Source organism: Bos javanicus, chromosome 3 (assembly GCF_032452875.1).
Source record: "Bos javanicus breed banteng chromosome 3, ARS-OSU_banteng_1.0, whole genome shotgun sequence".
NCBI lineage: Eukaryota > Metazoa > Chordata > Mammalia > Artiodactyla > Bovidae > Bos > Bos javanicus.
In genome coordinates, this window is record NC_083870.1 from 1096057 (window position 1) to 1122086 (window position 26030).

The following is a 26030-nucleotide window of genomic DNA, read 5'->3' on the forward strand; positions in this document are numbered from 1 at the left end:
ATATATTGGATTGTGTCCCTCAAATTTATATGTTGATGTCCTAGACCCTAGTACCTCGGGATGAGATTGTACTCTAGAACTGTGAGAAAATAGATTTCTGGGGTTAAGCCCCCAGTCTGTGGTACATTGTTCTGGCAGCCCTGGCAAACGAATACAGGCACAGGCCCTGGCCTGCAGAGGCCGCCTCGGGGCTGCGCCCCCACGCCTCCCCAGCCTATCATACTGTATATACTCGTGCTCATAGCTGGCAAGGCAACGGCACTTCGACTCCTTCCCTACTGTATCAAAACTGCTCAACTTCACATAAGCAGAGTGACTGGCTGGGGTGGATTCTGGCCCTTTCCCCTCTCTGCTCTGTTAATTGGTGCCTGTGCTTCTAAAATTCAAAATGCTTCACTGGACAGGGGGAGTCCCTGTAGCTCCTGAACGTTGCCCTTACTGTGGCTGGAACAGAGCTCTTAGATGGTGGGCCAAGGCGGCGGTCCTCCTGGCACGGACAGCAGGTCTTTCCTTAGGACGCAGGGCCTCCAGCAGGTTCCTCGGGTGTCAGGCCAGGGACGGACCCACACGCTAGAGTCAGGAAGTCCTGCCCACCCCGCTGGTTTCCTCTTTGTAGCCTGAAATGCAGCCTCTGCCTCTGAGCAGAGTGATCTGGGCAGGGCCCAGCCTGGCCTTTCTGTAACAGCTGCACTGAGCTTCAAAGAAAAACCACAGGAGAGGAGGAAGCAGAGGCCTAAGCACAAGCACACGCCCGCTGACCTCCCATCCTTACCCTGCCTCATACACTCCAGAGAGCAGGCTTCTCTTTGAGACACCAAGTTATTAACAGATATTTCCCTGTGGTTTTCAAAACACAGAGGTGACAACACCTTGCATCTGTCCCATCCTTTATACCTCTTCTAAGTCCTTGACAATGAACACATTAACTCATTTAATCCTCCCAATAAGCTAGGCACGCAATAAGCCAGAATGATCATCCTGGTGAGGGCCCCAGATCTTCTGCCAATGATTCAAGACCCCACAGCAATTTCCACAGCAACAGAATTTGGTCCAGACCCCTGAACTCCTGTACCACCGTGCCTGGCTCCTTCCAGCTAGACTGTAAGACTCACTTGGTTCTCATCCAGCACACACACCCAATGTACCTGCACAGGCCCTGGGGACCGCACTGCCTTTTCCCTTAGTCTTCAGTTAGGACTCAGATAGAAAATTCTCAGCCTGTGAGGAAGGGTCACCCCTCAAGCTCCTCTTTCCCCCTCTGCCTCCATGGTCCTTTCCAAACCCTACCTTGCCTGGTTGTTAGTCCAGATAACTGAATAGCCCCCCAAAGGTCTCCACGTCATGCTCTCTCCAGTCCATTCCCTGGGGACCATAGCCACAGTGAACTTTTTCAAATGTAAATCTGATCACCTAACTCCCTGTCCTCCACTGCATGGGGACTAAACCATGTGGCAATACAAAGTGTGGCTTTTGAGAGCTTGACCGTTCCCTGCAGTCTCAGCAGCCATGCCAAATACATGTCCAGTTTAAGTGTGCCCGCCCTCCAGATACAGCTTCAAAGCTGGCCCCTTAAGCTCTCCCTTTGCAACGGCACTGTGCCCCCAGAGGCTCTGCATGGAAATCCTGGTGCTTCCTGGATCAAGCCCTGGGGAGTCTTGGGCGGCACCCACTAAATCTAACTGCACTCCACGTTCTCCCTTCCCTCTTCAACACGGCCTCCAGCTGCAGCATCCTTCTCTCCTCTCTTCAGCTCTCCAGCTCTTCCTCATCCTTCCGACCACGCTCAGGCATCACCTCCTTTGGGAAGTCTTTCCGTCCCCTGAGTCACACCCAGATCTGTCTGCTGAGCACAGATTTATCAGCATACTTGACCAAACTATTGTAATCATCTGTTCTTCTGACTTCCTTACTAGACTGCAAGCTCTCTGAGGGAAGTATCCCAGTTTTATTCCCCTTTGAGTCCAGAATTCCCAGCATAGAACCTGACACAGTGGGCACGCCTGAAATCTTTATTAAGCAAGGGAGTGAGTGGCGATTGCTTCTTCTTCCTAACCCAGACCATCCTTGCCCATGATGGCGAGGGATTTCCTAGGAGCAAGTCCAATCATTGCTTCCTAGAGGCCAGCTCAAACAGGCTACTCTGCCTCCATCCTTGATCTGTAGGTGAAGTTCTGAGTGTCCCCTGGCTCACTCTGCCCTGCCCCCCTCTTGCTGGTATGTAATTTCCCCCTATCTGCAGCTGCTCCAGTAGGAAGTCCAAATGGTTGCTTCATTTCCCACACCCCTTTCCTGCCCTCCCCTCCTCCCTGCTAGCAGGGGTGGCGGGACCCGCACGAGTGCAGTGGGAAGATGGGGCTCTGGACTGAACCAGACTCCATGAGGCATTGTCACCTCACACTTCCTTCCCGGCACAGCTCGCTTAGCCTGCAATTTATACACTAGGTACAGTGAGCGTCTGCAGAAGGAAGGCAGCCCAGGCTAATATGGTAGCATTTATCAAGAACCGTAAAAACATTCATATTCTTTGGCCTAATCATTTCACTCCTGGGAATTGCTTCCAAAGAAATAATCCAAGAGAAGAAAAAAAAGATACATGTACTGTTTATAGCCATGTTATTTACAATACGGAGAAAAGGAAAGCAAATGCCTTGTCCCAAAATAGCAAAACGATTAAACAGATGATAGCACATTTGTGTAACAGACTACCATGCAGACGTTTTAAGTGAAAATATGACTATATAGAAAAAGAAATAACATTAGGTAAAAAGATAGAGTACAGAGTTGCATAGACACCGATTACAATTTTTTAAGATTTACATATATGGCTAGAAATATTAGACATGAAATTGGAAGCAGTTATATTAAGTTAAATTGTCTTTTTCTCCCAGTTTTTTTTTTTTTTTAATGATAAAGGGGGTAAAATTGAGGATGAGAAGGGAGCAAGAAAAAAACATAGTTGTGTTAGAAGGAAAGTTTTAATAATTTTACCTTAAAATGTTTAATATTAGCTTAAAAATAAAGTAATCATTTTAAAACTAAAGAGAAACCCTTGAACACCAAGACCTAGGATTTTCTAAAAAAGACTTTTGTTGTTGTTGTTGATTGTGGCTTTATCATCATTTTAAAAATAATAAGAAGAAAAGGCTTCTTTCAGACCTTTCCAGCATGAGGCTGTGGATGGGTCCATAAATTTTCTGATGTGAGACCTGTAACCTGATTGCCACTGAAAGCACTTAGAGGACCTTTACCTAATGGATTAATAATCCTGTTCCCTTTCCCTCCTTTCTCTGTACCTCAGGCACCACATCTTCACCTCCAGGTTACAGCCTAAAGCACTGAGGCCCATTCCCTCAAGGCCTCTGTTCCTGGACTGAGAGAGCGCTCGGGGAAAGGAGATGGGACCGCACAGAGTCCCGGGAGGACACGTGGGCAGGATAAAAAATTTCAAGTCCTATATTTGTGGGATACAGACATAAAGCCTGGGATTGAGTCTTTTCTTAAAAAAAAGAAAAAAGGACTAGGTTATGGGAAGCTTGTGATCAGCTAAGACTCCCAATACTTTGCACATGAACTGGCTCTTTGCTGTTATTAGCCATCCTGGGCTCCTCGAGCACGAGGGACACCCACAGCGCCGTCCTTGGCCTGCTCCTCGCTTTGCTTTGGCCTCTCACTGTGCCAGCTGCAGAGACCAATCTGTGCAGAAGACCACTGAAGCTGTCTCAGCCTACCGCCTCTCCACGCGCCAGTTCTGAATTTCCAATTTGGAATGTCCTAGAAGACATCAACCTAAACACAGCCTCTCTCCTTCCCAAACCAGCACAATTCTTCTTTCTGAAAATGCAGTCACTCTGACCACTTTCTTTCTAACTCCCACCCCTATGGCAGCCTCCCAACAAACGCCAAATATGTGAATCTTTGCTTCAGTTTATTCTGCAGTTTCTTTGCTTTTCCAATCTCAAGGCCCTGTCTCACGGGTGTTTTAGCCTCTCAACTGGTATTCTGGCCTCTCCAGTCTCCCATCCATTCATCCTACACCCTGGGGCCAGATGAACAGACCTCCAGTGCTTCTTTGATCCCAGGAGTCCCCCACTTTTCAAAGACCTTCAATACCACTGAAGAAAGCCCACGTTATCAACACTGTCTTTCTGGTCTGTGCACAGCCTGGTTGCATCCTCTCCCCACCCCCACGGGCACATACCCAGGCACATGAGTGTACACATATGCCCACTTGTCACTTAGGGTACTCATAGCTCCCCACTCCCCCAACGTGTCCCATTAGCTGACCACCACCGTTACTTCTTTCTCCTTCACTATAGCTACCTGCTGAAAAAGAAAAGACAGAATTTTCCTGGTTTTCAGTGCACACTGTGAACCTCTCCCATGAAGCCTCCTCCAGCTGAGCATGATCTGTCTCTGAGAAAGTCTCCCAGCCCCGTGGTCTTGTCACTTACATGACACTTCATATTGTGTACCTTGGGTTTATATAGATATGCATATCCCTTCCCCCAAACACTACCAAACCTTTAGCATTTTGAGATATCATGTTTATATCAGACTCCCTTTGAGGGTTCAGACAGCATCTTTCACACAGTGGTCCTGATAAATATACGTGGAATTGACTAAACAAACAAGTATTTCCAAGCCAGGTCTGTCCTACCCTGGTGCCTGACATTCCAAAGCTAAGCAGAGGACTTGAAGTTCATCCCTGTTTAATTTCATTATGTTGGTTTTGGCCTGGCATTCCATCCTATATAAATCATTTTGAACTTGCATATGTCATGTATCATATTAACTATCCCAGCTGTGGGTCATCTGGTTTCTTTCTATTTTTCATTCATTAACAAAATTGTTTAACAAGCCAGGGCCAATGACAGAGCCCAGTGGCCTGACCCTGGAGATGCCCCTTGGGAAAGACCTGGGATTCAAAGTGTACTGAAGCTCCACTACAGGTAAGGTAATTCAACCTGCTCTGAGTCCATGTTACAAAAAAAAAAAAAAAAAAAAAAAACCACCCTCTGTAATACAAGTAATTATTTTGGCAGGATGAATTCAGAGAAGGTTGAGCAACCTTGACTATTTGAGAAATCAGAATACCCTTGTTGGTATATGTTGCTTAGTTGCTAAGTCATGTCTGACTCTTTGCTACCCTATGGACTGTGGCCTGCCAGGCTCCTCTGTCCATAGGATTTCCCAGGCAAGAGTACTGGAATGGGTTGCCATTTCTTTCTCCAGGGGATCTTCCCTACCCAGCGATCAAAACTGTGACTCCCACACTGGCAGGTGAATTCTGAACCGCTTCCCTGGTAGCTCAGATGGTAAAGCGTCTGCCTACAATGCGGGAGACCTGGGTTCAATCCCTGGGTTGGGAAGATCCCCTGGAGAAGGAAATGGCAACCCACTCCAGTATTCATGCCTGGAAAAATCCCATGGACCAAGGAGCCTGGTGGGCTACAGTCCATGGGGTTGCAAAGAGTCGGACATGACTGAGCAACTTCACTTCACTTCACAAGCCACCAGGGAAGCCCTTGTTGGTATATGAAGGCACTCAATTCCTTCAGCCCAGCAGAAAGCTCAGGATATATGTCAGCTGAGACTGACGTTAGCTGAGAAGGGCTCTGCATGGTTCCCTTCTCAGTCTCCAGTCCCTGCAGGTGTCTTTGCAATCATGGCATCCCACCCTGTTCAGCTCCCTAGCAGGGCCTCTCATGCAGGTGTGAAAGGTGAGGACAGGTCAGGGAAGAGGTGACTAGTGAAAGAAGGAGAAAGAGGAAGGGAAATCACACTTCAGTTGGACTGTCTTTTTCCTACCTCCTCATTTCACCTGCTGTACCAGAGTGAACCATAGAATACACTTGCTGTCTCCCTTTCTTTGAAATGCATTTATTGAGGTAATGATGCTTTCTGCTGGCAGGCCTTGGGTGCCTGTGAGCCTGCAGCTTGGATTTGCTATTCCATGCCTAAGGCTCCCACAGGGCTGTTACCTTGGGTCTAGTCTGGACTTACAGGGTGCTGTTAAAGCACTGCTTCCAAACACCAACTGCATACAGGAGTCTGGAGTGCACCACCAGGAGAGGTGGCGTGCGTGTGCACTAACACCCCTCTACCCCCACACTCTCAGGCTGGAGGACTTTGGGGGTTCTCTTGTCCATTCAGGGTGACAGTCAAAACCAAAAGAGGCCAATCTCTTATAGAAAGGCTGTTTATTCAAATGACAATCATTGCCCATAAAACATGTGCCAGGCACTGTTCTAAATGCTTTGCACAAGTACAGCTGGCCCTTCAATTCCACAGGTTCTGCATCCTTAGATTAAACCAACTGTGGATCAAAAATATTCAGAAAAAAAACTTCAGAAAGTTCCAAAGAGCAAAATTTGAACTTGCCAAGTGTCAGCAACTATTTACACAGCTTTTACATTGTATTAACTATTATAAGTAATCTAGAGATGATTTAAAGTATACAGGAGGATGTGCATAGATACAAAGAGTCGGACACAACTGACACGGCTGAATAATAACAACTACGCCATTTTATATACAGACTTGAGCATCCACAGAATCTGAGGGGCGGGGGTGGTTCCTGGAACCAATTTCCTGTGTATACTGAGGTATGATGTCATTAATTCACTTAGGCCTCGTAACAATCCAATCTAAACTAAAATGGACTAGAATGGGTGAATTTAACTAAGATGACCATTATATCTACTACCGTGAGCAAGAATCCCTTAGAAGAAATGGAGTAGCCATCATAGTCGACAAAAGAGTCCGAAATACAGTACTTGGATGCAATCTCAAAAGCGACAGAATGATCTCTGTTCGTTTCCAAGGCAAACCATTCAATATCAGTAATCCAAGTCTATGCCCCAACCAGTAACGCTGAAGAAGCTGAAGTTGAATGGTTCTATGAAGACTTACAAGACCTTCTAGAACTAACACCCAAAAAAGATGTCCTTTCATTATAGGGGACTGAAATGCAAAAGTAGGAAGTCAAGGAACACCTGGAATAACAGGCAAATTTGACCTTGGAGTACAGAATGAAGCAGAACAAAGGCTATTAGAGTTTTGCCGAGAGAACGCACTTTTCATAGCAAACACCCTCTTCCAACAAGGGAAGAGTCTACACATGGACATCACCAGCCGGTCAACATCGAAATCAGACTCACTATGTTCTTTGCAGCCAAAGATGGAGAAGCTCTATAGAGTCGGCAAAAAAAGACTGGGAGCTGACTGTAGCTCAGATGATGAACTCCTTATTGCCAAATTCAGACTTAAATTGAAGGAAGTAGGGAAAACCACTAGACCATTCAGGTATCAGTTCAGCTCAGTTCAGTCGCTCAGTCGTGTCTGACTCTTTGCGACCCCATGGACTGCAGCACCCCAGGCCTCCCTGTCCATCACCAACTCCTGGAGATTACTCAAACTGATGTCCATTGAGTCAGTGATGCCATCCAACTATCTCATCCTCTGTCATCCCCTTCTTCTCCTGCCCTCAATCTTTCCCAGCATCAAGGTCTTTTCAAATGAGTCAGTTCTTTACATCAGGTGGCCAAAGTATTGGAGTTTCAGCTTCAAATTCAGGCTTAAATTGAAGAAAGTACGGAAAATCACTAGACCATTCAGGTATGACCTAAATCAAATCCCTTACGATTATACAGTAGAAGTGAAAAATAGATTCAAGGGATTAGATCTGATAGACAGAGTGCCTGAAGAACTATGGACAGAGGTTCATGACATTGGATGGGAGACAGGGATCAAGACCATCCCCAAGAAAAAGAAATGCAAAAATGCAAAATGGTTGTCTGAGGAGGCCCTACATATAGCTGAGAAAATAAGAGAAGCAAAAAGCAAAGGAGAAAAGGAAAGATATACCCATTTGAATCCAGAGATCCAAAGAATAGCAACGAGAGAAAAGAAAGTCTTCCTCAGTGATCAGTGCAAAGAAATAGAGGACAACAATAGAATAAGAAAGACTGGAGACCTCTTACAGAAAATTAGAGATACCAAGGGAACATTTCATGCAAAGATGGACACAATAAAGGACAGAAACGGTATGGATCTAACAGAAGCAGAAGATATTAAGAAGAGGTGGCAAAAATACACAGAACTGTACAAAAAAGATCTTCATGACCCAGATAACCACAATGGTGTGATCACTCACCTAGAGCCAGACATCCTGGAATGCTAAGTCAAGCGGGCCTTAGGAAGCATCACTATGAACAAAGCTAGTGGAGGTAACAGGATTCCAGTTGAGCTATTTCAAATCCTGAAAGATGATGCTGTGAAAGTGCTGCACTCAATATGCCAGCAAATTGGGAAAACTCAGCAATGGCCACAGGACTGGAAAAGGTCAGTTTTCATTCCAATCCCAAAGAAAGGCAATGCCAAAGAATGCTCAAACTACTGCACAATTGTACTCATCAAGCTAGTAAAGGAATGCTCAAAATTCTCCAAGCCAGGCTTTAACAGTACATGAACTATGAACTTCCAGATGTTCAAGCTGGTTTCAGAAAAGGCAGAGGAACCAGAGATCAAATTGCCAACATTCGTTGGGTCATCATAAAAGCAAGAGAGTTCCAGAAAAAACATCTATTTCTGCTTTGTTGACTATGTGAAAGCCTTTGACTGTGTGGATCACAACAAACTCTGTAAAATTCTTAAAGAGATGGGAATACCGGACCACCTGACCTGCCTCTTGAGAAATCTGTATGCAGGTCAGGAAGCAACAGTTAGAACGGGACATGGAACAACAGACTGGTTCCAAATAGGGAAAGGAGTACGTCAAGGCTGCATATTGTCACCCTGCTTATTTAACTTCTATGCAGAGTACATCATGAGAAATGCTGAGCTGGATGAAGCACAAGCAGGAAATCAAGATTGCTGGGAGAAATATCAATAACCTCAGATATGCAGAATTCACCACTCTTATGGCAGAAAGTGAAGAGGAACTAAAGAGCCTTTTGATGAAAGTGAAAGAGGAGAGTGAAAAAGTTGGCTTGAAACTCAACATTTAGAAAACGAAGATCATGGCATCCAGTCCCATCACTTCATGGCAAATAGATGGGGAAACAGTGGAAACAGTGAGAGACTTTATTTTGGGGGGTTCCACAATCACTGCAGATAGTGACTGCAGCCATGAAATTAAAAGACACTTGCTCCTTGGAAGAAAAGTTATGACCAACCTAGACAGCATATTAAAAAGCAGAGACATTACTTTGCCCACAAAGGTCTGTCTAATCAAAGCTATGGTTTTTCCAGTGGTCATGTATGGATGTGAGAGCTGGACTATAAAGAAATATGTTTACCCATAGAAACAGGACATATATTCACCCCCTGACTTCTCTTTCAACTCTACCTGCCCCTCTTAATCATACCTCAGAGCATGAAAAACAACTAAAATCACTAAAAACATTTTTTTATGCTTGCAAAGCAGCTTTTGTTTTAATCAGGAAGAACATCTCTGACAAGAGTAGTGTAAGTCTCAAGTGAGCCCTGAGTGAGCACAGATTAATGCTTTCTTCCTCAGCCTTCACATCTTGGTCAACCTGAAAGACACAACAATCTAACTTCCAGACTAGCTCAAAGGTCATCTGCTCTGTGAAGTCTTCTAAGATTTCCCCAGGACCTGAATGATGTTCACGCAACATGTCAAGCTCTCTCATCACCTGAGGCATGCGGGAGGACTGCACTTCCTCCTCCCTGGGCTTGAGTTGAATGTGGTTAGTTCCAATCCTTTCAGGCCAGAGTCACAGCAAGGACAAGTTCTCCAGAACCCTTTCCCCATCTGCTGTGATAACTGACAATGTGCTTTATGGTAGCTGCTCTGTCAACCAGGGTTCCCAGAGGAGAACAATAATATTAAGCAGAGCCCCCAGGCATCGCTTCACAGAGTGAGAAACAGCACTCACTCTTTTCAGCCACTAAGACCATGGAATTGTCTTATAGCGACACTAGCTGCCTGGACTGCTACAGTCACCTGTCCTCACCAGTCCCATCAGACTGCCTTTACACAGAGCCTTTACAGGGCCAATCACACTGTTCTGTAATCATTGCTTTTCTTTCTCCCCAGACTGTGCAGATCTTGAGAGCAGGTACTGTGTCTTATAAACTCTCATCTGGTAACTGCTTAGTTGTGTTGTTTAGTTGCTGTCGTGTCCAGCTCTTTTGTAACTCCATGGACTGTGGTCCTCCAGGCTCCTCCATTCATGGGATTTCCCAGGCAAGAATACTGGAGTGGGTTGCCGCTTCCTTCTCCAGAGGCTCTTCCTGACCCAGCAACCAAACTTGCATCTCCTTCATTGGCAGGTGGATTCTTTTTTTTTTTTTTTTTTTAACACTTTAATTAATTTTAGCTCATTTTATTTTTAATTTTATTTATTTATTTTTGGCTATGCTGGGTCTTTTTAAAAATTCTATTTATTTTTAATTGAAGGATAATTGCTTTACAATATTGCGTTGGTTTCTGTCATATATTAAGATGAATCAGCCGTAGGTATACATATGTCCCCTCCCTCCCACCTCCCACCCCATCCCACCTTTCTAGGTTGTCACAGAGCCCCAGTTTGAGTCCTACAGCAAACTTGCTATCTATTTTACATAAGGTAATATACATGTTTCTATATTATTCTCTCCATTCATTCCATCCTCTCCTACCCCGCCCCCTGCCCACCCCCAGTGTCCACAAATCTATTCTCTGTGTTTCCAAAACTGGCAGGCAGATTTTTTACCACTGAGCCACCAGGCAAGCTTAAATGAATCAATGGAAGAATGCATGAATAAGGTATTTGATAACCAAATATCAAATGAGAGCATATAAAATGTAATTCTATAATCTTGCTAGACACAATCCTCTCTGAAGGTAGAGATGATCCCAGATTATCTTAAGTAGCTCTTCTCAACCTGCTGACACCATAGTTATCCCATGGGAAAGGGACCAGAGCAGAGAGAGATGGCCCTCACGGCCCCGTGGAGAGGAGCCCCGGCCCTGCAGACCCTCACGGCCCCGTGGAGAGGAGCCCCGGCCCTGCAGACCCTCATGGCCCCCTGGAGAGGAGCCCCGGCCCTGCATACCTCCTCTCCTGACTGTGGCTCTGAGCAGAGAAGGCTCTGGCTGTCCCTCATGCCAGTACAGTATATACATATGTGTGTGTGTGGGCTACCCTAGAGGCAGGAAATTAGTCTCACGACAAGAATCAATGAATTGGCTGTTCATGGCAACCCAGTCCAGTAAGCTTGCCTGCGAATTGCCCTGGACAGAGGAGACTGGTGGGCTACAGTGCATGGGGTCATAAGAGTCGGACATGACTTGGGGACTCCACCACCACTATTCACCCCTAGGACAGTAGGGAGAGGAGTGTCACAAGAGAGCCGAGCAATAAGCAAGGATTGATCTGCCAAGCCCAAAGTCTCCTTCCCTTATAATGAAGAGCGGGCTGACTGCTGTCATGAGCTAAATGGTGCCCCCCCAAATATGATCACTTCCCAATCTCTGGAACCTGGAATTGTTACCTTATTTCATAAAAGGATCTTTGCAGATGTAGTTAAGGATTCTGAGATGAGGAAATCATCCTGGTTTATCGGTGTAGGTCCTAAATCCAATGACACATGTCCTTAAGAAGAGACTCACAGAGTAGAAGGTAAAGGGAACATGAGGCAAAGATTACAGTGACCGTAGCCAAGAAAGCTGGCAACCACCAGAAGTTCTAGAAGGTGTGGAATGGATTCTCCCCTAGGGTCTCCTGTGACACCTTGGTTTCAGGTATCTGGCCTCCAGAACTGTGAGAGAATAGATTTCTGAGACTGCATTTGTGGTCATATATTATGGCAGTCCTAGCAAACTCACGCATCTGCCAACTCCACTGGCTTTAGACAGTAACCCAGAGTACCAGCATCCCTCTGAGTCTTCCATTCATTCCACATGGGCTTGGAATCATCCTTGTTCTTGTCCTCCCAAGTACATCAATTTAGGCTTTTGTGAGGAGATTCAGGAATGACTAGGCAGCAGGGGCCAAAGACTCCTCCAGAAAGACCCTTTGAGGGCATCATAGAAAGGAGGGTTGGAGGACAGGTGGAGTACTCTCCCTAGTGGGGTGGCACCCTCACGGACTTAGTTTAAGATCTCTTGGCACTTGTTGCTTAAGACAGTGATAATAATAGCTGTCCCTCTCTCTGCCCATCTCCCCCAACCCCTACCATCCCCCTATAACGGTGCTTGCCAGATAAAACCTAGAAACCAAGCACCATCGGTATGGACTTGGAAAGCCTCAAGAAGACTATACACAGACATGCAGAGGCAATAAAGTAATTATGAACTTATTTAGACACAGGGATCACACATGCCCTGTAGAAGGGAGGTTCCTGTGCTGGGAGCCAGAAGACCTTCATCTTAGTTCTGACTTTGCCACTAACTGACTTTAAGTGTGACCATCAGTATATCACTTATGTCAGTTTCCTCATTTATTTGGTCATGCCATACATTTTGTGGGATCTTAGCTCCCCAAACAGAACCAGGAATTGAACCTAGCCCCTCAGCAGTGAAAGCAAGGAGTCCTAATCGCTGGACCACCAGGGAAATCCCTCTTCATCTTTAGAATGAAGGGAATGAAAGAAACTGCTATTATTCCTTCTTGCTCTCAAAACTCTAAGCCATAAAAATGAATGTTTATTTAAACTTCCTTTGTGCCATAGATGTTGGCACTAGTTTCATTCAGAAACACAAGTGGAGCCTTTCAGAAGCCTATCAGATGTGTAGATGAGGACTCGGAGTAAATCTGTACCAGACCTCAGAGGCCCCGAGCCTTGAGCCGCTGGCCTCCCCAGTGGCCTTGGGCTGGAGGAGAACTGGCCAGGTCAAGGGGCATGTGGTCTCCCTGTCACACATGCTGTGGGCACTGTGTGGGCAGCCAGAGCCTCTCTACTACGGGAGGAAGAGAATGGGCCATAGGATCCCACCGAGTGGGGTGGGTTCAAATGTTGGCACTTCTGGTAATCACCTTCCAAACCTTGGGCATATAGTTTAATCATATTGAATCCTCAGCATCCTCATCTAGAAAACAGATGGAATAGGACTTTATGAAGATTGAAAAGATTAACTTATGTAAAACATCTGTATATAGAAGGTGTTCAACAAGTGGATTACCATGACAGCAAGCTTCAGGTTTCTCCTACATGACATCAGTATCAGTTCAGTTCAGTCACTCAGTTGTATCCGACTCTTTGTGACCCCAAGGACCGCAGCACATCAGGCTTTCCTGTGTATCACCAACTCCTGGAGCTTGCTAAAACTCATGTCCATCGAGTCGGTGATGCCATCCAACCATCTCATCCTCTGTCACCCCCTTCTCTTCCTGTCTTCAATCTTTCCCAGCATCAAGGTCTTTTCCAATGAGTCAGCTCTTTGCATCAGGGGCCAAAGTACTGGAGTTTCAGCTTCAGCATCAGTCTTTCCAATGAATATTCAGGACTGAATTATCAGTATGGATGCTGAGAAATGGATTTCGCACTATCCATCAAAACATATCTCGAAAGTAAGACAAGCGACGAATCTGAAGCTTGGCAATGTATTTCAGACATGGGGGGGGCGGTGGAGGGGGTGGCCCCATCAAGGTAGGAGAACTGTCCATTTGACTCATGTGCTTGGAATAAATTATCACAGGTGAGGGTCTAGGGCTGAGGCCCCAAGGAAGCCAGAAGCCCTCTATGGCGCGTTGTGGGATGTAAATTCTCTGTGACCTCTGGTGTGGGTGCTTGGGTTGTATAATAGCAGTCACGAGTCTTGGCGTCTTGTTTCTGTCGCACTGTTTTGCTGGACCCAGCCTGAGCTGAGGCACGTGGCTGGCTGCTGCTCCGGGGCTCACCTCGGCTTGTGCCTGTGCTGCCACTGGACAAAGAGGAAGGCTTTTTGGAGCAGGCACAGGACGTGTGAGGAATGCAGGAGAGGGGCTGCAGGTGGAGGTGTGAACTGAAGGAGGGCTGTGGGGGCGGCTTTGGTTGAGTTGACCACAGGCATTCCCTTGGGGCCTGGGGTCTATTTCAAATTGGATTTCCGCCTCAGAGCTTTTAGGCGCAGGCCCTGGGCTTGAGTATGCTAATCGTTGGGCTGAAATCCCCTGTTAGCTGTGCACCCCTGGGGCTGCCAGGGAGCCTGGGAAGAGCCCCACTTGTAGGGGAAATCCCCAGTAGAGGAAGCAAGTTTTCTCTAGCTCCCATTAGAGGCGCTGACTCTGAATTCCCACACACCTGAGAACTTATCTTCAATCTTGTACTTTTTTTACGTTGTGTCCTATGTGTATATTTTGTTTCCCCAAATAGAACAGAGGTCCTTTTATGGCAGGAAGTGTAACTTTTACTTCTCTATATCCCCCCTCTAGCTCCCCAACTTCAAATACCTTTACCTTGACTGACTCCAGACACGGACTGCTTGTCCTCACACGATGCTTCTAGCATCAGTGCTTTGCTTGCCACCCTCTAACTAGAAGGCACCTCCCCATTCTCTGCACTTGGTCAACTCCTCCCCATCCCTCCAGACTCCACGTAGAAGCCATCTCTCGCAGGAAGCCCATCTGAACCCTAGGCTGGGTACGATGCCTCTCCTCTGTCCACGTGAATTCAAACCTCTTGCACATGCCTATAGGCGCTGGCCCGGCTCTTGGACGGGAGCTGTTCGGAGACCAGCAGGTGAGACATTCATCTTCCTCTCCCCACCGCCTGGCAGCAGCGGGGCCTCAGTGTATGTCTGTTGGACCTAATTAAAGAACTATCGTGTGTTGTATGCTATGAATTATTATCGATTATTGAAGATCTAGCTTAGGAAAGAGTTGTGACTGCTATCCCAAGGCCAGGAAGGCGGCTCTGATACAGCGCAAGCATGTTCAAAATGAAGGGCTAGGGACATCTTGGCTGAAGAGAATGTCCAGCTCCAATGTCTAGAACTTCTCAGTGCTTCCAGCCTGGGGGCCCCAACACTCCCCATTGAGTATTCGCTCTGATGGCATCTCAGGAGGCTCATTATAGATGTAAAGACCCTGAAAGCCCATCTCACCTCTCCTAGGGAGGTCCTGGGCCCCAAATGCAGAGGTCCATTCCCTCAAGATAAGATTTGACTCATGTAAGATGAATCTCATAAGCTCAGCAGTCATTTCCCACAATTCCCAGGAGATAGATATTCAGGAAACCTAAAAGGAAAAAGATGGAGAGCTCAATCCACAAAAGACAAGGGTATAAGGGCAGTGTCTGACTCAGGTAGATCCACTGGGTAGGTGAGCTCCTCTGCATCCCTAGAGCAATAATACTGATGCTGGTGACCAAACCTTGGTACTGTGTTAGCAGTTCCATTATATCTTCTGCACAGAGTGATTAAAAACATCTACCTGACTCTGAAGGCCAAAATGAGGTGGATATTTATTTTGTGATGAAACCAACCATTCTACCTCTTAAGGTTTAGGCTGAGAGAAAAACTAGGTGAGAGAAAAACTGCAGCTTTCCAAAGGTTCAGTGCTGCCTAATTCCCTAGGCAGCCTCAATCTCTGTGTCTTGTTTCCTCCTTCACTATATGACAGTTGGAGATCGTTTCATTCCACCCAGAGCTCTGAGATGTTTAGATTCTAATGAATTGAGTCAAGCTGGTCAAGCTGATTCTGCAAACCTAAAACTATTACTGTAGGATGGCAGATTTGCCTTCAGATTTCTCTGGAACCAAAACGTTCTCTTGAGGCCTTGATAAGATTACCAGGCTGCTGAGCTTCCAGTGTTCAGATTTCCCACGGAACCGCACTCGCCAGCTTCTGGCTCCCCTGGCTGTCAGCAGATACGCTGTGGATTGGGCTCTGAAACCTGACTCTGCTCCGGGAATGTGTGCTCACCCCCTCCTGTGATAGCGACTGGGCCCTTCCAGTCTGCCTGCTGGAACTTTCCCTGTCATTGTGGTCCTGGGAATGGAAGTGTCTATTAAGTGGAAGCCAGTGGTACTTTGAGGGTCCCACAGAGTGGGAGCCAGACAGGAATGTGGGGGGTACTTGGGCAGGCCTGCAAGTCCACTGAGCCAAAATCCAGCTTCCAGAGGCCAAGCAATCCCTTATTATGGCCCATCGGTCAGCAGCCAACATATGGCTCAGTGAGAGGGTGGGTCCAAAACCAGCGAAGGCTGTTGGTGAAACTGTGGGAGAAAATATTTAATGAAGTATGGGAACTCCCTGGTGTCCAATGGTTAGGACTCCAAGCTTCCTGGCACAACATCCCCCCCGCCGCCCCGCAATATTAATGAAGTAAAAAGATATCATTGGAAAAAGTAGGTTACAAAATGAATACATTATATGTATCAGTATATACACATACACACATACCTTTCATTAGTAATACTGATAACCTGTGAGGATGACAAGATAGTCTGGGAGTATTTAACTGACATTCATCACTCAAGATCCAGTACATAATAAATGCCCAATAAATACTGAATAAATGGATGAATGACACTATCTAGAAAGGACTGGGGAGTTACCTCAGAGAAAAGGGCTCATTAACTCTGTCCATCTAAATTAGAAATTCATTACATGTTCAGTGGCAAAATTAAAACCGGTAGTACCTACAACTTATATTTAAGCAACTAAGAGTACTGGTGTTGGAGAAGACTCTTGAAAGTCCCTTGGACTGCAAGGAGATCCAACCAGTCCATCCTAAAGGAAACCAGTCCTGGGTGTTCATTGGAAGGACTGATGCTGAAGCTGAAACTCCAATACTTTGGCCACCTGATGCAAAGAGCTGACTCATTTGAAAAGACCCTGATGCTGGGAAAGATTGAGGGCAGGAGAAGGGGACGACAGAAGATGAGATGGTTGGATGGCATCACCGACTCAATGGACATGGGTTTGGGTGGACTCCAGGAGTTGGTGATGGACAGGGAGGCCTGGCGTACTGTGGTTCACGGGGTCGCAAAGAGTCGGACACGACTGAGCAAGTGAACTGAATTGAACTGAAGAGTACTGGTTTGATTTTGATGTACAACGTCTCCAGCTCTTTCTTTACTATACACTTCTCCATTCTGAGTTCCTATCCAGAGTAACTTCACCTACCATCTCTTCTAGAGAAGAATCATATTTTCATCATAAAAGGCCTTTACTTCTCATGGGAGGCTGGACATTCCTGGTTAGAACAAACTAAACCAACATATCTAAACCTTGTTGTTGTTGTTTTAAATTGATTTTTTCCCATCTTCAACCATTTATTTACTCATTCAACAAGCATTTGAGTGCCATCAAGCACTAGATATATATGGCCCCTGTCCTTGAGGAATTTTCCAGGGAGAGAACCAGGTAAGCAGACAGTTACAGGTCTGTCTAGTACTCTAATTCAGTTTGAAAAAAGTGCCCTGAGTGTGCTGTAGAGTCTGAGGGCATCTGTACAGGCTTCCCGAGGTGGAGATATTTGAGCTGCAGACTGAGAGGGGAAGAGTTCTCTGTTTCTGTTAATTCATTTATCAAGCAAGCTCGTCTCAAGGAATTATATGATTTAGGCACTGTGCAAACTTCTGGAGACCTAAAGACCAGTAAGAGAGTCACTCCCTACAAAAGGCTTATTACAAACGTGTAAAAGCAGTACTGCCACTCTCCTTGGCATCTCAGAGAACCCTACTCACCTGTGCACCCTGATGAGCTCAAACACAGAAGTCATTTCCGGTTTCTTATATAACACATGGTCTTTATTCTTCCATTTCTTTCATTCTCGCTCTCTCAAAATCACAATATGCCTGGACTCTCAGAGTAGCTCTTGAGTCTGGTTTCCTTGTTCACTCTATACACTGGCATTTTTGCCATATCATCCCTGCTACAAGGTGGATGCCATCTTACTCAAGACCACTTAGAGTTTCTTACTGTCCAAGGAGCAGAATCCAGGGCCATCCACTATCTGGCTTTGAGGCCTGCAGCTAGCCTCTGTCTGAATCCGAAAAAGGCATCCCTTTGGGGTACAGCTAGGCAAGGAGACTTTTTACAAAGCAAAGTAACCCTTTCTTCCAGATGGCTTGAATTCCAGCTCCCACTCACCCACTTGGGCAGGATCCACTATATACTCGGAGGCCCTGTGGTTTTTATCTTATTACTTTCATTTTTTTTCTCTCTCTGCTTCTTCACCTTCCTTTCCAGCCAACTGGTTTACTTTTCTGCACAAAGCTGGCATGTTCTCCGTGCATCCATTTCTTATGACTTCTCCTCCTCACCACCCACCTTTCTTTTAAGACTTCTTTTGAGTCTTACACAGAAATGCAAGAAATACTGAAATACTATAGAATTTAGGGTCTGCAAATGCCATACCTTAAGGCACTTTTGCATTTGAAAATTATGCACATGACAAGATTAGTCTTATTTTCCCTATTGGATTGTGAGCTTTTAAAAGGCATCTTTTCTTGTTTATTCCAGAGGGCTTAAAGAGGGTTGAAGTAATGATCGATATTGTTGATAACAGTAAAGTAACTTAAAAAAAAAAAAAGATTCCCCAAAGACTTCCAAAAGTTAAATGGGTTCTAGAGAATGAATGTTGAGTAAATCTTACTGCTGCTGCTGCTGCTGCTAAGTCACTTCAGTTGTGTCCGACTCTGTGCAACCCCATAGACTTACTGGCCTGGTATAAATTACTAGTACTGGGAAGTAATGTAGCTCCATTTCTCATCAAATATAGTGGCATGTCTCAAAAGTGGGTTTCACCTCTCAAAAGAGTTTTACTCTGAGATTTTTCAGAAATTCCCAAATCCCACTCCTGCATATCATGTCCCACCATGAAAAAGTTTACTTCCTGGCTAAAGAAATGTCACTTCTCCAGCCTCTTGGTTTCCTCTTCACTTCCTTTACCAGTGTTAGCTGTTGGAGTGCTTTTTTCAGGCATTTTGACAAAAGAACTTTAAAAGCAGTCACTGCCAACCCGCAAATCCATGCCCTGTACAGACTCAGTGTGAACTGACACGCTTCCTGACTGGCCAGCAGTGCTCCTGTCTTGGCAGAATCCCCTATCAATGACTACACATATGTTTACAGACTAGGGGATCTTCTCTTTTCACCACTCACTTCTCTTTTCACCCCCTCCCCCGCCACCCCACTTTTCACTTCCACACAGGAAGTTGCTCAGGCAAGTTTCAGGGCCTCTGCCACACACTGTTCCTTCCTCAACTGAAGAAGAAAGTACCTTTGGAAAGATTCCCTTGTGTCTTCTGAGAACAAATTTGGCCCTCTAACAGTAAGCAATTTGCTTCAAAGCCTAAGAGCTTTGCTCTTATCTCCCATCCAGTTCTGCAAGAGATTAAAGAGGTCCTAAATTACACTGCACCTCTAGCTAAGGCCTGAGGCACCCTGTACTGTCAGAAGAGGAAACCAACTCTTAAAGCAACTTTGGGAACCTTCTTGTTCGTATGGGCATTCCCAGAGCCATCTGCCTTCTTGGTTCTGAAGTTGCAGCCAGGAAAGATCTTGTTGCTGTAGGCTATCTTTGAGTAGACTGGTGAACACCCACTGCTGGGTTTCCCTCTCACCCTTTCCCAACCCTAATCTGCCTGGAGTTTCCCCAGTTTACAGATGTTTCCAGAGGGCCCATCTTAGCCTCTGGCGGATCCCAGGGGCCCCTGCACTTTATAAAGACTCCCTGAAGCTGATCCCTGAAGACAACTGATAGAGCTGGACACTTGACTGCAACTGCCCAGGACAGACCTATTGCCCACACAGAGAAGTCCCAGCGCTTTGCAGGCAGTGAGGATTGCTTAGAAGAGCCAACCTGAGTTCTGGTGTAGAGCAGTGACAGGGAAGAGTTAGCAGAACTGTGAATCTGGAGAGTGCTGACCACAGCACTGGGAGCAGCAGTTCAGCTTTTGAAAACGGGAATCACCTTTGCTTTCCTTCTTTTTAAAAGCAAGCTTAAATCTAGCTAAAATAGGCTTAGGGCTAAATGTCAGGTCTATTTCAAGGGGAAAATCCATGGGAGCCTCAAAATATGTTAAAGGCAGGGAGGAGGGGAATATACCAGCCACTCCTCCAGTGGAGGGTGGTTCCTGGATCCCACTGGCTGGAATTGTCCCAGGAAAAGCCCAGGCAGAGCAGTGGTGGGCCTCACCCTGGAGCCCCCCACAGATATGTAGCCAGCACACCCCAGTGCATGCAGGGACATACAGGAAAGTCTCAAGTTTGATCAGAAATAGTGCCATTTGCCCATGAGGGGAGCTTTCCAGAAAGTTCTGAAAGATGTGACAGACAAAAGTGGGACCTGAGAAGCAAGAGGGCGACCGGACTTTTAAAAGCTCAATTTTCATCGAAAAGGGAAGCCCATAGACGCTGTGCCTCAGGGTAACAGCTCTGTTTCTCTTCAATATTCATCTCTGCAGATCCAGCGGCTTCTGATTTCTAAATCAGAAATTTTGCTCACACATTTGTCCATTTACAAAGTTTACAGCACCTAACTTTTTTTTTTTTCTGAAGCATTTGAGTCCCTAAGCAAAATAGCTGAACCTCTAGAAAGGCCCCTCCCCTCTCCCTGAGGTCCTCCCGGCCGACCCCCTGCCTGCCGGGAGGGGTCCCCTAGGAAAGGCCGGGGGCTAGCCTCCGGAGTGCCGCAGCGCTGAGCCTCGCTCGTGCTCCCTGCTCGGACCCTGCTTGCGCGCCGCGGGATTCTTTACCTCCATGTCCTCCAGGTGCCGACTCAGCGCCGCCAGCGCGCGTTCGCTCTGTCCCGGGCTCTCGATCCCCGCTCAGCGCTCTGCTCCCGCCTGGACCGGGTTCGGCTCCTGCGGTCACAGCGCAAGTGAGCGGCTGCACGCCCGGCTCGCCGGCTGCAGGGCTGACTGCGGGCCGCCCCAGCCCCGCGCTAGAGAACGAGGAAGGAGGAGGAGGAGGAGGGAGGGGAGGGGAGAGAGAGGAGGCGGGGAGGGTGGGGAGCTGGGGAAGGAGGCCGGCGATCAGGGTTTAAATTTAGACACAAATCTAAACAGATACTGTCCCCTCCCGGGGCAGGACTCAAGCGAGGGAGCCACGACTCCATTAATCTGCCCAAACATGGGGATGGGACAGTCGTGTGGCCCCTCTTTCTCGTGAAGTTCCTCCAGGACCCGGGTCTTTGCTCGGTGTCAGTCCTCAACCTCTCTCTCCTTTAACATCTCTTCTTTCTTTTCGCTTGCCCTAAAGGTCACAGTGGTTCTCTCATTCTTTTTATCTCCCCTCTTTTCTATTTACTTCTTTTATGTACCTCTCTACCCCCGTCTCTCCTCATTTAAAAAGAAATTGCATTCGCCGCATACCTGGTTTTCCCGGCGTTCCTGGGCGGAGAATGAGGACCCTCCCTGACGGATAAATGGTTCTCCCACTCCCCTCCTCCCCGTCCCTCAGAGACTGTTTAGGCAGTGCCTTCAACGCTTAAGTGTTGCAAACTCAAGTACCTCTCCGTCTGTCATCTCTCTTCCTCTCCACCTCTCAGTCGCACGTTTTCTGGAGACCTTTATCAGTCGATCCATCTCTCACCTGTATATCAGGTAGAGGAGGAGGAGAAAAGGAATCCAAGCGAAGTTTAACAGGCTCCCTGTAACAATCTGTCTTTGTCTCTCCCCAGTTGGGTTGATGCATTTGGATTTGTGGAATTTCATCTCCCACAAACTGCTTGTTGCTAAAGGGCCTTTTTGGTGTTCCTAAGTGGACTCTAAGAAATAGAGCAAAGGGCAAGATCCCGAACATCCGATTCCCATAGGCCCAACATAGCAATCTTCCCCCAGGGCCATCCCAGCTCCCTGAGCAGCACAGACGCTGAAGATAACAAAGCTGCAAGGAAGGGACAGGGGAACTGAAATCTGGAGCAGCTTCTCTCTCTGCTACCAGTTTACACACTGGTCACCAGTGCTAGGTGCCCCTTCTGGATCTGGACCCCTCCCAGAGAAGAAAAGGGGGAAGCCCTTAGAGACCTATGAGTGTGAAGAGGATTGGCCCCCAGGGAGGCCTCTGTGTCTGTCTGCAGTGTCCTTGTACCCCACCTCACCCCAAACCCTCACCCAACTCACCCTGGGAAAGAGACAGTGGGCCAGGTAATCATGAGCACTGTGAAGAGAGATATGTGGAAAAATGGGTAAAAGAATCCAGCTGAGAGTTTGCTCACACTACAAAGAACTGCCCTAATTCTGCTCTTTATCCCAGCACTCCCTGCAGACTTTCAGGCACTTAAAATTGTTGCTTTGGGTACCAGCCTTAGAAACATGGCCTCTTCCCTGCAGAATCTTCTAAGACTTGCCTTTCTGAAACATTGATAGCCCTAATGCCAGAGTGTTTTCTAGTTCATTTAACTTAGCCTAACCTTTATTTTTGGAGAAGGTAATGGGCACCCCACTCCAGTACTCTTGCCTGGAAAATCCCATGGTTGGAGAAACCTGGAAGGCTGCAGTCCATGGGGTTGCTGAGGGTCAGACACGACTGAGTGACTTCACTTTCACTTTTCACTTTCATGCATTGGAGAAGGAAATGGCAACCCACTCCAGTGTTCTTGCCTGGAGAATCCCAGGGACCGGGGAGCCTGGTGGGCTGCCGTCTATGGGGTCGCGCAGAGTCAGACACGACTGAAGCGACTTAGCAGCAGCAACAGCAGCAGCAGCAATCTTTATTTTAGAAGCAGATTGAAGGTTGAATTCCTGCTCTGCTAATTTCTAGCTGTGTTTTCCGAGACAAGTCACTTACTCAGTCTGATCCTCATTTGCCTCACCTGTACAGTTTAGTAGGCACTCTGAAAAAAGTATCTCCATCTTTTTTTTTTTTTTTGAGTAGCTACTTTTATAATGCTTAGCCTCATGTACAAGCTCAAATAAATAGGGACCCAATATTTCTTTTTTCCCCAGGCATTCTAAGGTCCAGTGAATGGGATTCTACTCCTAGGAATTGATGGTCAGTCTCTTTCCATTCCAGCCACATAGCTGCAGAAGTGAGAGTTCGAGAGCAGAGTTGGCAGCAGGAAAGGAAGTTTCTTGGTACCTTGCAGTGCATACTTGTGCATATAATTTTTTTTCCCTTTTTTTTCAAATGTTCAGGACTGAGTTGGTGATGGGAGCAGAGTCTCTTCTCATATTTTCTAACTCTGATTCATAGGGCCTTTTCCTTTCTGCCTCCATCTAGTCCTCCTTTCTGCTCAGAATGGGGCTGCCCCAGCACAGGCTTCTGGTTCACAAACAGAAGGGCGGAAGTGCCTACCAAAGGAAACCGTTAGGCTTAGATAGCATCACAGTCACTCAAGGTGACTTGCTGCTGCAGCCCACGCCCTGCTTGGGCCTTGCCTCAGTCACGTGAGAACCCATGACCACAATGCAGATAAACTTGGCCACCACCTTGCTCCCGGGTCTCAAAATGTGCAGGGTAGAATCCTAGCCTCCATAGTTCTTTGGGCTAGGAAGAGGCATTTATGAGAGGGAGCAGTGGAAATGGGGAGAGAGGGCTGAGGCCCAGAGCTGTTTCAGCAGTCCTGAGTAGGTAGGGGCTTGTGCTCACCTTTTCTTCCCCTGTCACCCCTCCTGAAGATCCCCAGAAGCCAGAATGGAAATAACCCAGGTGGTGAACTCCCTGTTTTTGATGGGTTCTCTGGGATTCTGACTTGATGCTCGGTGTACTGTGAGAAGCTGACAACCCAAGGGGAAGGGAAAGTGGCTCTGATGGGGTCGTTCCTCCCTGTCTCGAGGGGACTGGTCATCTCACAAGGACTCACTTCCTTTACTCTCCCTGCTTCACACACCCTGGTAGCCTAAATCAGCCAAGCAGCAAATAGAGGCCAGTGCAGAATGAAAACCAAGAAACACCAGAGCCGCTTGAGTAGGGAAGCCCATATTACTATCAAATAAATACTACCAAATGCATGTTACTGTTTGGTGAATGAATGAGTGGATAAATGAATGACTGAAGCAAATTAATAGGATTTTTGCCTTTAAATCAAAGGCAGAGCCTTTTTTCCATAGATGGGCCTTCAATGGGAGAAAAGACCTGGTGAGAGAAATGATCAAGAGAGATCGTGGAAGGGTACAAGTTATTTAGTAAACTCACTAGTTTTTAAGCAGAACTGCACAGAGCTGCAGTCAGGCCGTTCTCAGTGAGTGGCCGCACGGTGCTGCCGATTGTTGACTTTAAACACTGAGAGCGGGAAGCAAACGTCCTCTCAGAACTGTGAATACTCACTTCCAAATATATATACTTCAGCACTAAGTCCCGGGAATGTGGCAAAAATAAAACAAAACAACTCATTCTGCTGTGACTGTTAGTGAGGAACAGAACTGAATAAACTGAAATGAAAGCACCAAGGTTTGAGTGCTTTTATGAGTTCAAGGAATGGTAATGGAGAGTCTCCCAGAGGAAGATGGTGGCATGTGAAAGGTAAATTGAAGTGGAAGGTAGCAGGGTAACAGCTGCGCCACAGGGAGGATGTTGATGTGTGGAGAGGACAGCCAGCCCGGGTTGGTGATTTCATGAGGAAGTGTTTTGACTAGCCCTCTGGGAATTGGAAAATTGATTACATAGGGCAATTGAGCAAAGAAATTGACGTGTAGAAGCCAATGGGAGACAAGATTCTCAGTGATAGTGAAGGGAGATACAAATATGCAAGGGGAGTGGGAACTGAAATGAACCCTATGGTATTGGATTGGAATGGGAGGTATTGGTGTGAACTCATGGTTTTCAATCTGTAGATACATATATGTGGATATAAATGTGTATACATACACACACACATATTTCTTAGTTTGATCCACTGAGAGGACCAAGGAGAACTGATACCCCAGTAGCAATAAGTGAACAGAGCCCAGATCTTGGTTTCTAAATACCATTCTTCACTAAAGGAACCAAGGGTCCTTGGCTTACAAGGCTGGGGCAGGTAAAGAACAAGACAAGCCTGAAACATTTTGTGCTAGAAAATATGGAAGTGCTCAATAAATGAAAAGAAGATGTTAAGAATACACAGAAACCAGATTGCAGGGGTGCCTAGGACAATATTGGGATGATACAAGGATCAAAATAAACAATGATAGCAATGCATTGTTGTTGTTGTTGTGTAGTCACTAAATCATGTCCAACTCTTTTGCGACCCCATCGACTTCTGCCAGGCTTCTCTGTTCGTGGGGTTTCCCAGGCAAGAATACTAGAGTGGGTTGCCATTTCCTTCTCCAGGGGATCTTCCTGATCCAGGGATTGAACCCATGTCTCCTACAGTGGAAGACAGGTTCTTTACCACTGAGCCACCTGCAAAGCTCCAGAAATGCATTAGACCCTTTAAATAAAGTAAGAGTTCATAAGTCCACACTGATATAAACAAATAAGTGGATAGATAAGTGGAAGGTTCTTACAGCACAATGCTAACAAAGGTAAAAAAATTGTCATATGACAACAATTATAGTTATAATAATTTTAGGTAGAAACATCAGTTCAGTTCAGTTCAGTTCAGTCACTCAGTCTTGTCCAACTCTTTGCGACCCCATGAATCGCAGCACGCCAGGCCTCCCTGTCCATCGCCAACTCCCGGAGTTCACTCAGACTCACGTCCATTGAGTCAGTGGTGCCATCCAGCCATCTCATCCTCTGTTGTCCCCTTCTCCTCCTGCCCCCAATCCCTCCCACCATCAGAGTCTTTTCCAATGAGTCAACTCTTCGCATGAGGTGGCCAAAGTACTGGAGCTTCAGCTTTAGCATTATTCCTTCCAAAGAACACCCAGGGCTGATCTTCTTCAGAATGGACTGGTTGGATCTCTTTGCAGTCCAAGGGACTCTCAAGAGTCTTCTCCAACACCACAGTTCAAAAGCATCAATTCTTCGGCGCTCAGCTTTCTTTACAGTCCAACTCTCACGTCAATGCAAAGAAATCGAGGAAAACAACAGAATGGGAAAGACTAGAGATCTCTTCAAGAAAATTAGAGATACAAAGGGAACATTTCATGCAAAGATGGGCTCAATAAAGGACAGAAATGGTATGGACCTAACAGAAGCAGAAGATATTAAGAAGAGGTGGCAAGAATACACAGAAGAACTGTACACAAAAGATCTTCACAACACAGATAATCACGATGG

General features: G+C 46.5%; 1 protein-coding gene across 2 annotated transcripts in view; it reads right to left on the bottom strand.

Annotated features, from left to right (window-relative positions):
- Positions 1 to 20892, bottom strand: part of RCSD1 (RCSD domain containing 1) — a 71985-nt gene extending 51093 nt beyond the window's left edge. Inside the window, exon 1 of one of the 2 annotated variants that reach the window (XM_061399404.1) lies at positions 20639 to 20892. In XM_061399404.1, the coding sequence (XP_061255388.1) occupies positions 20639 to 20644 (6 nt within the window). In that variant the 5' untranslated portion in view covers positions 20645 to 20892. The remainder of the gene's footprint in view (positions 1 to 20638) is intronic. The other variant, XM_061399407.1, reaches the window with a different exon arrangement.
- Positions 20893 to 26030: the final 5138 nt, after the last annotated feature.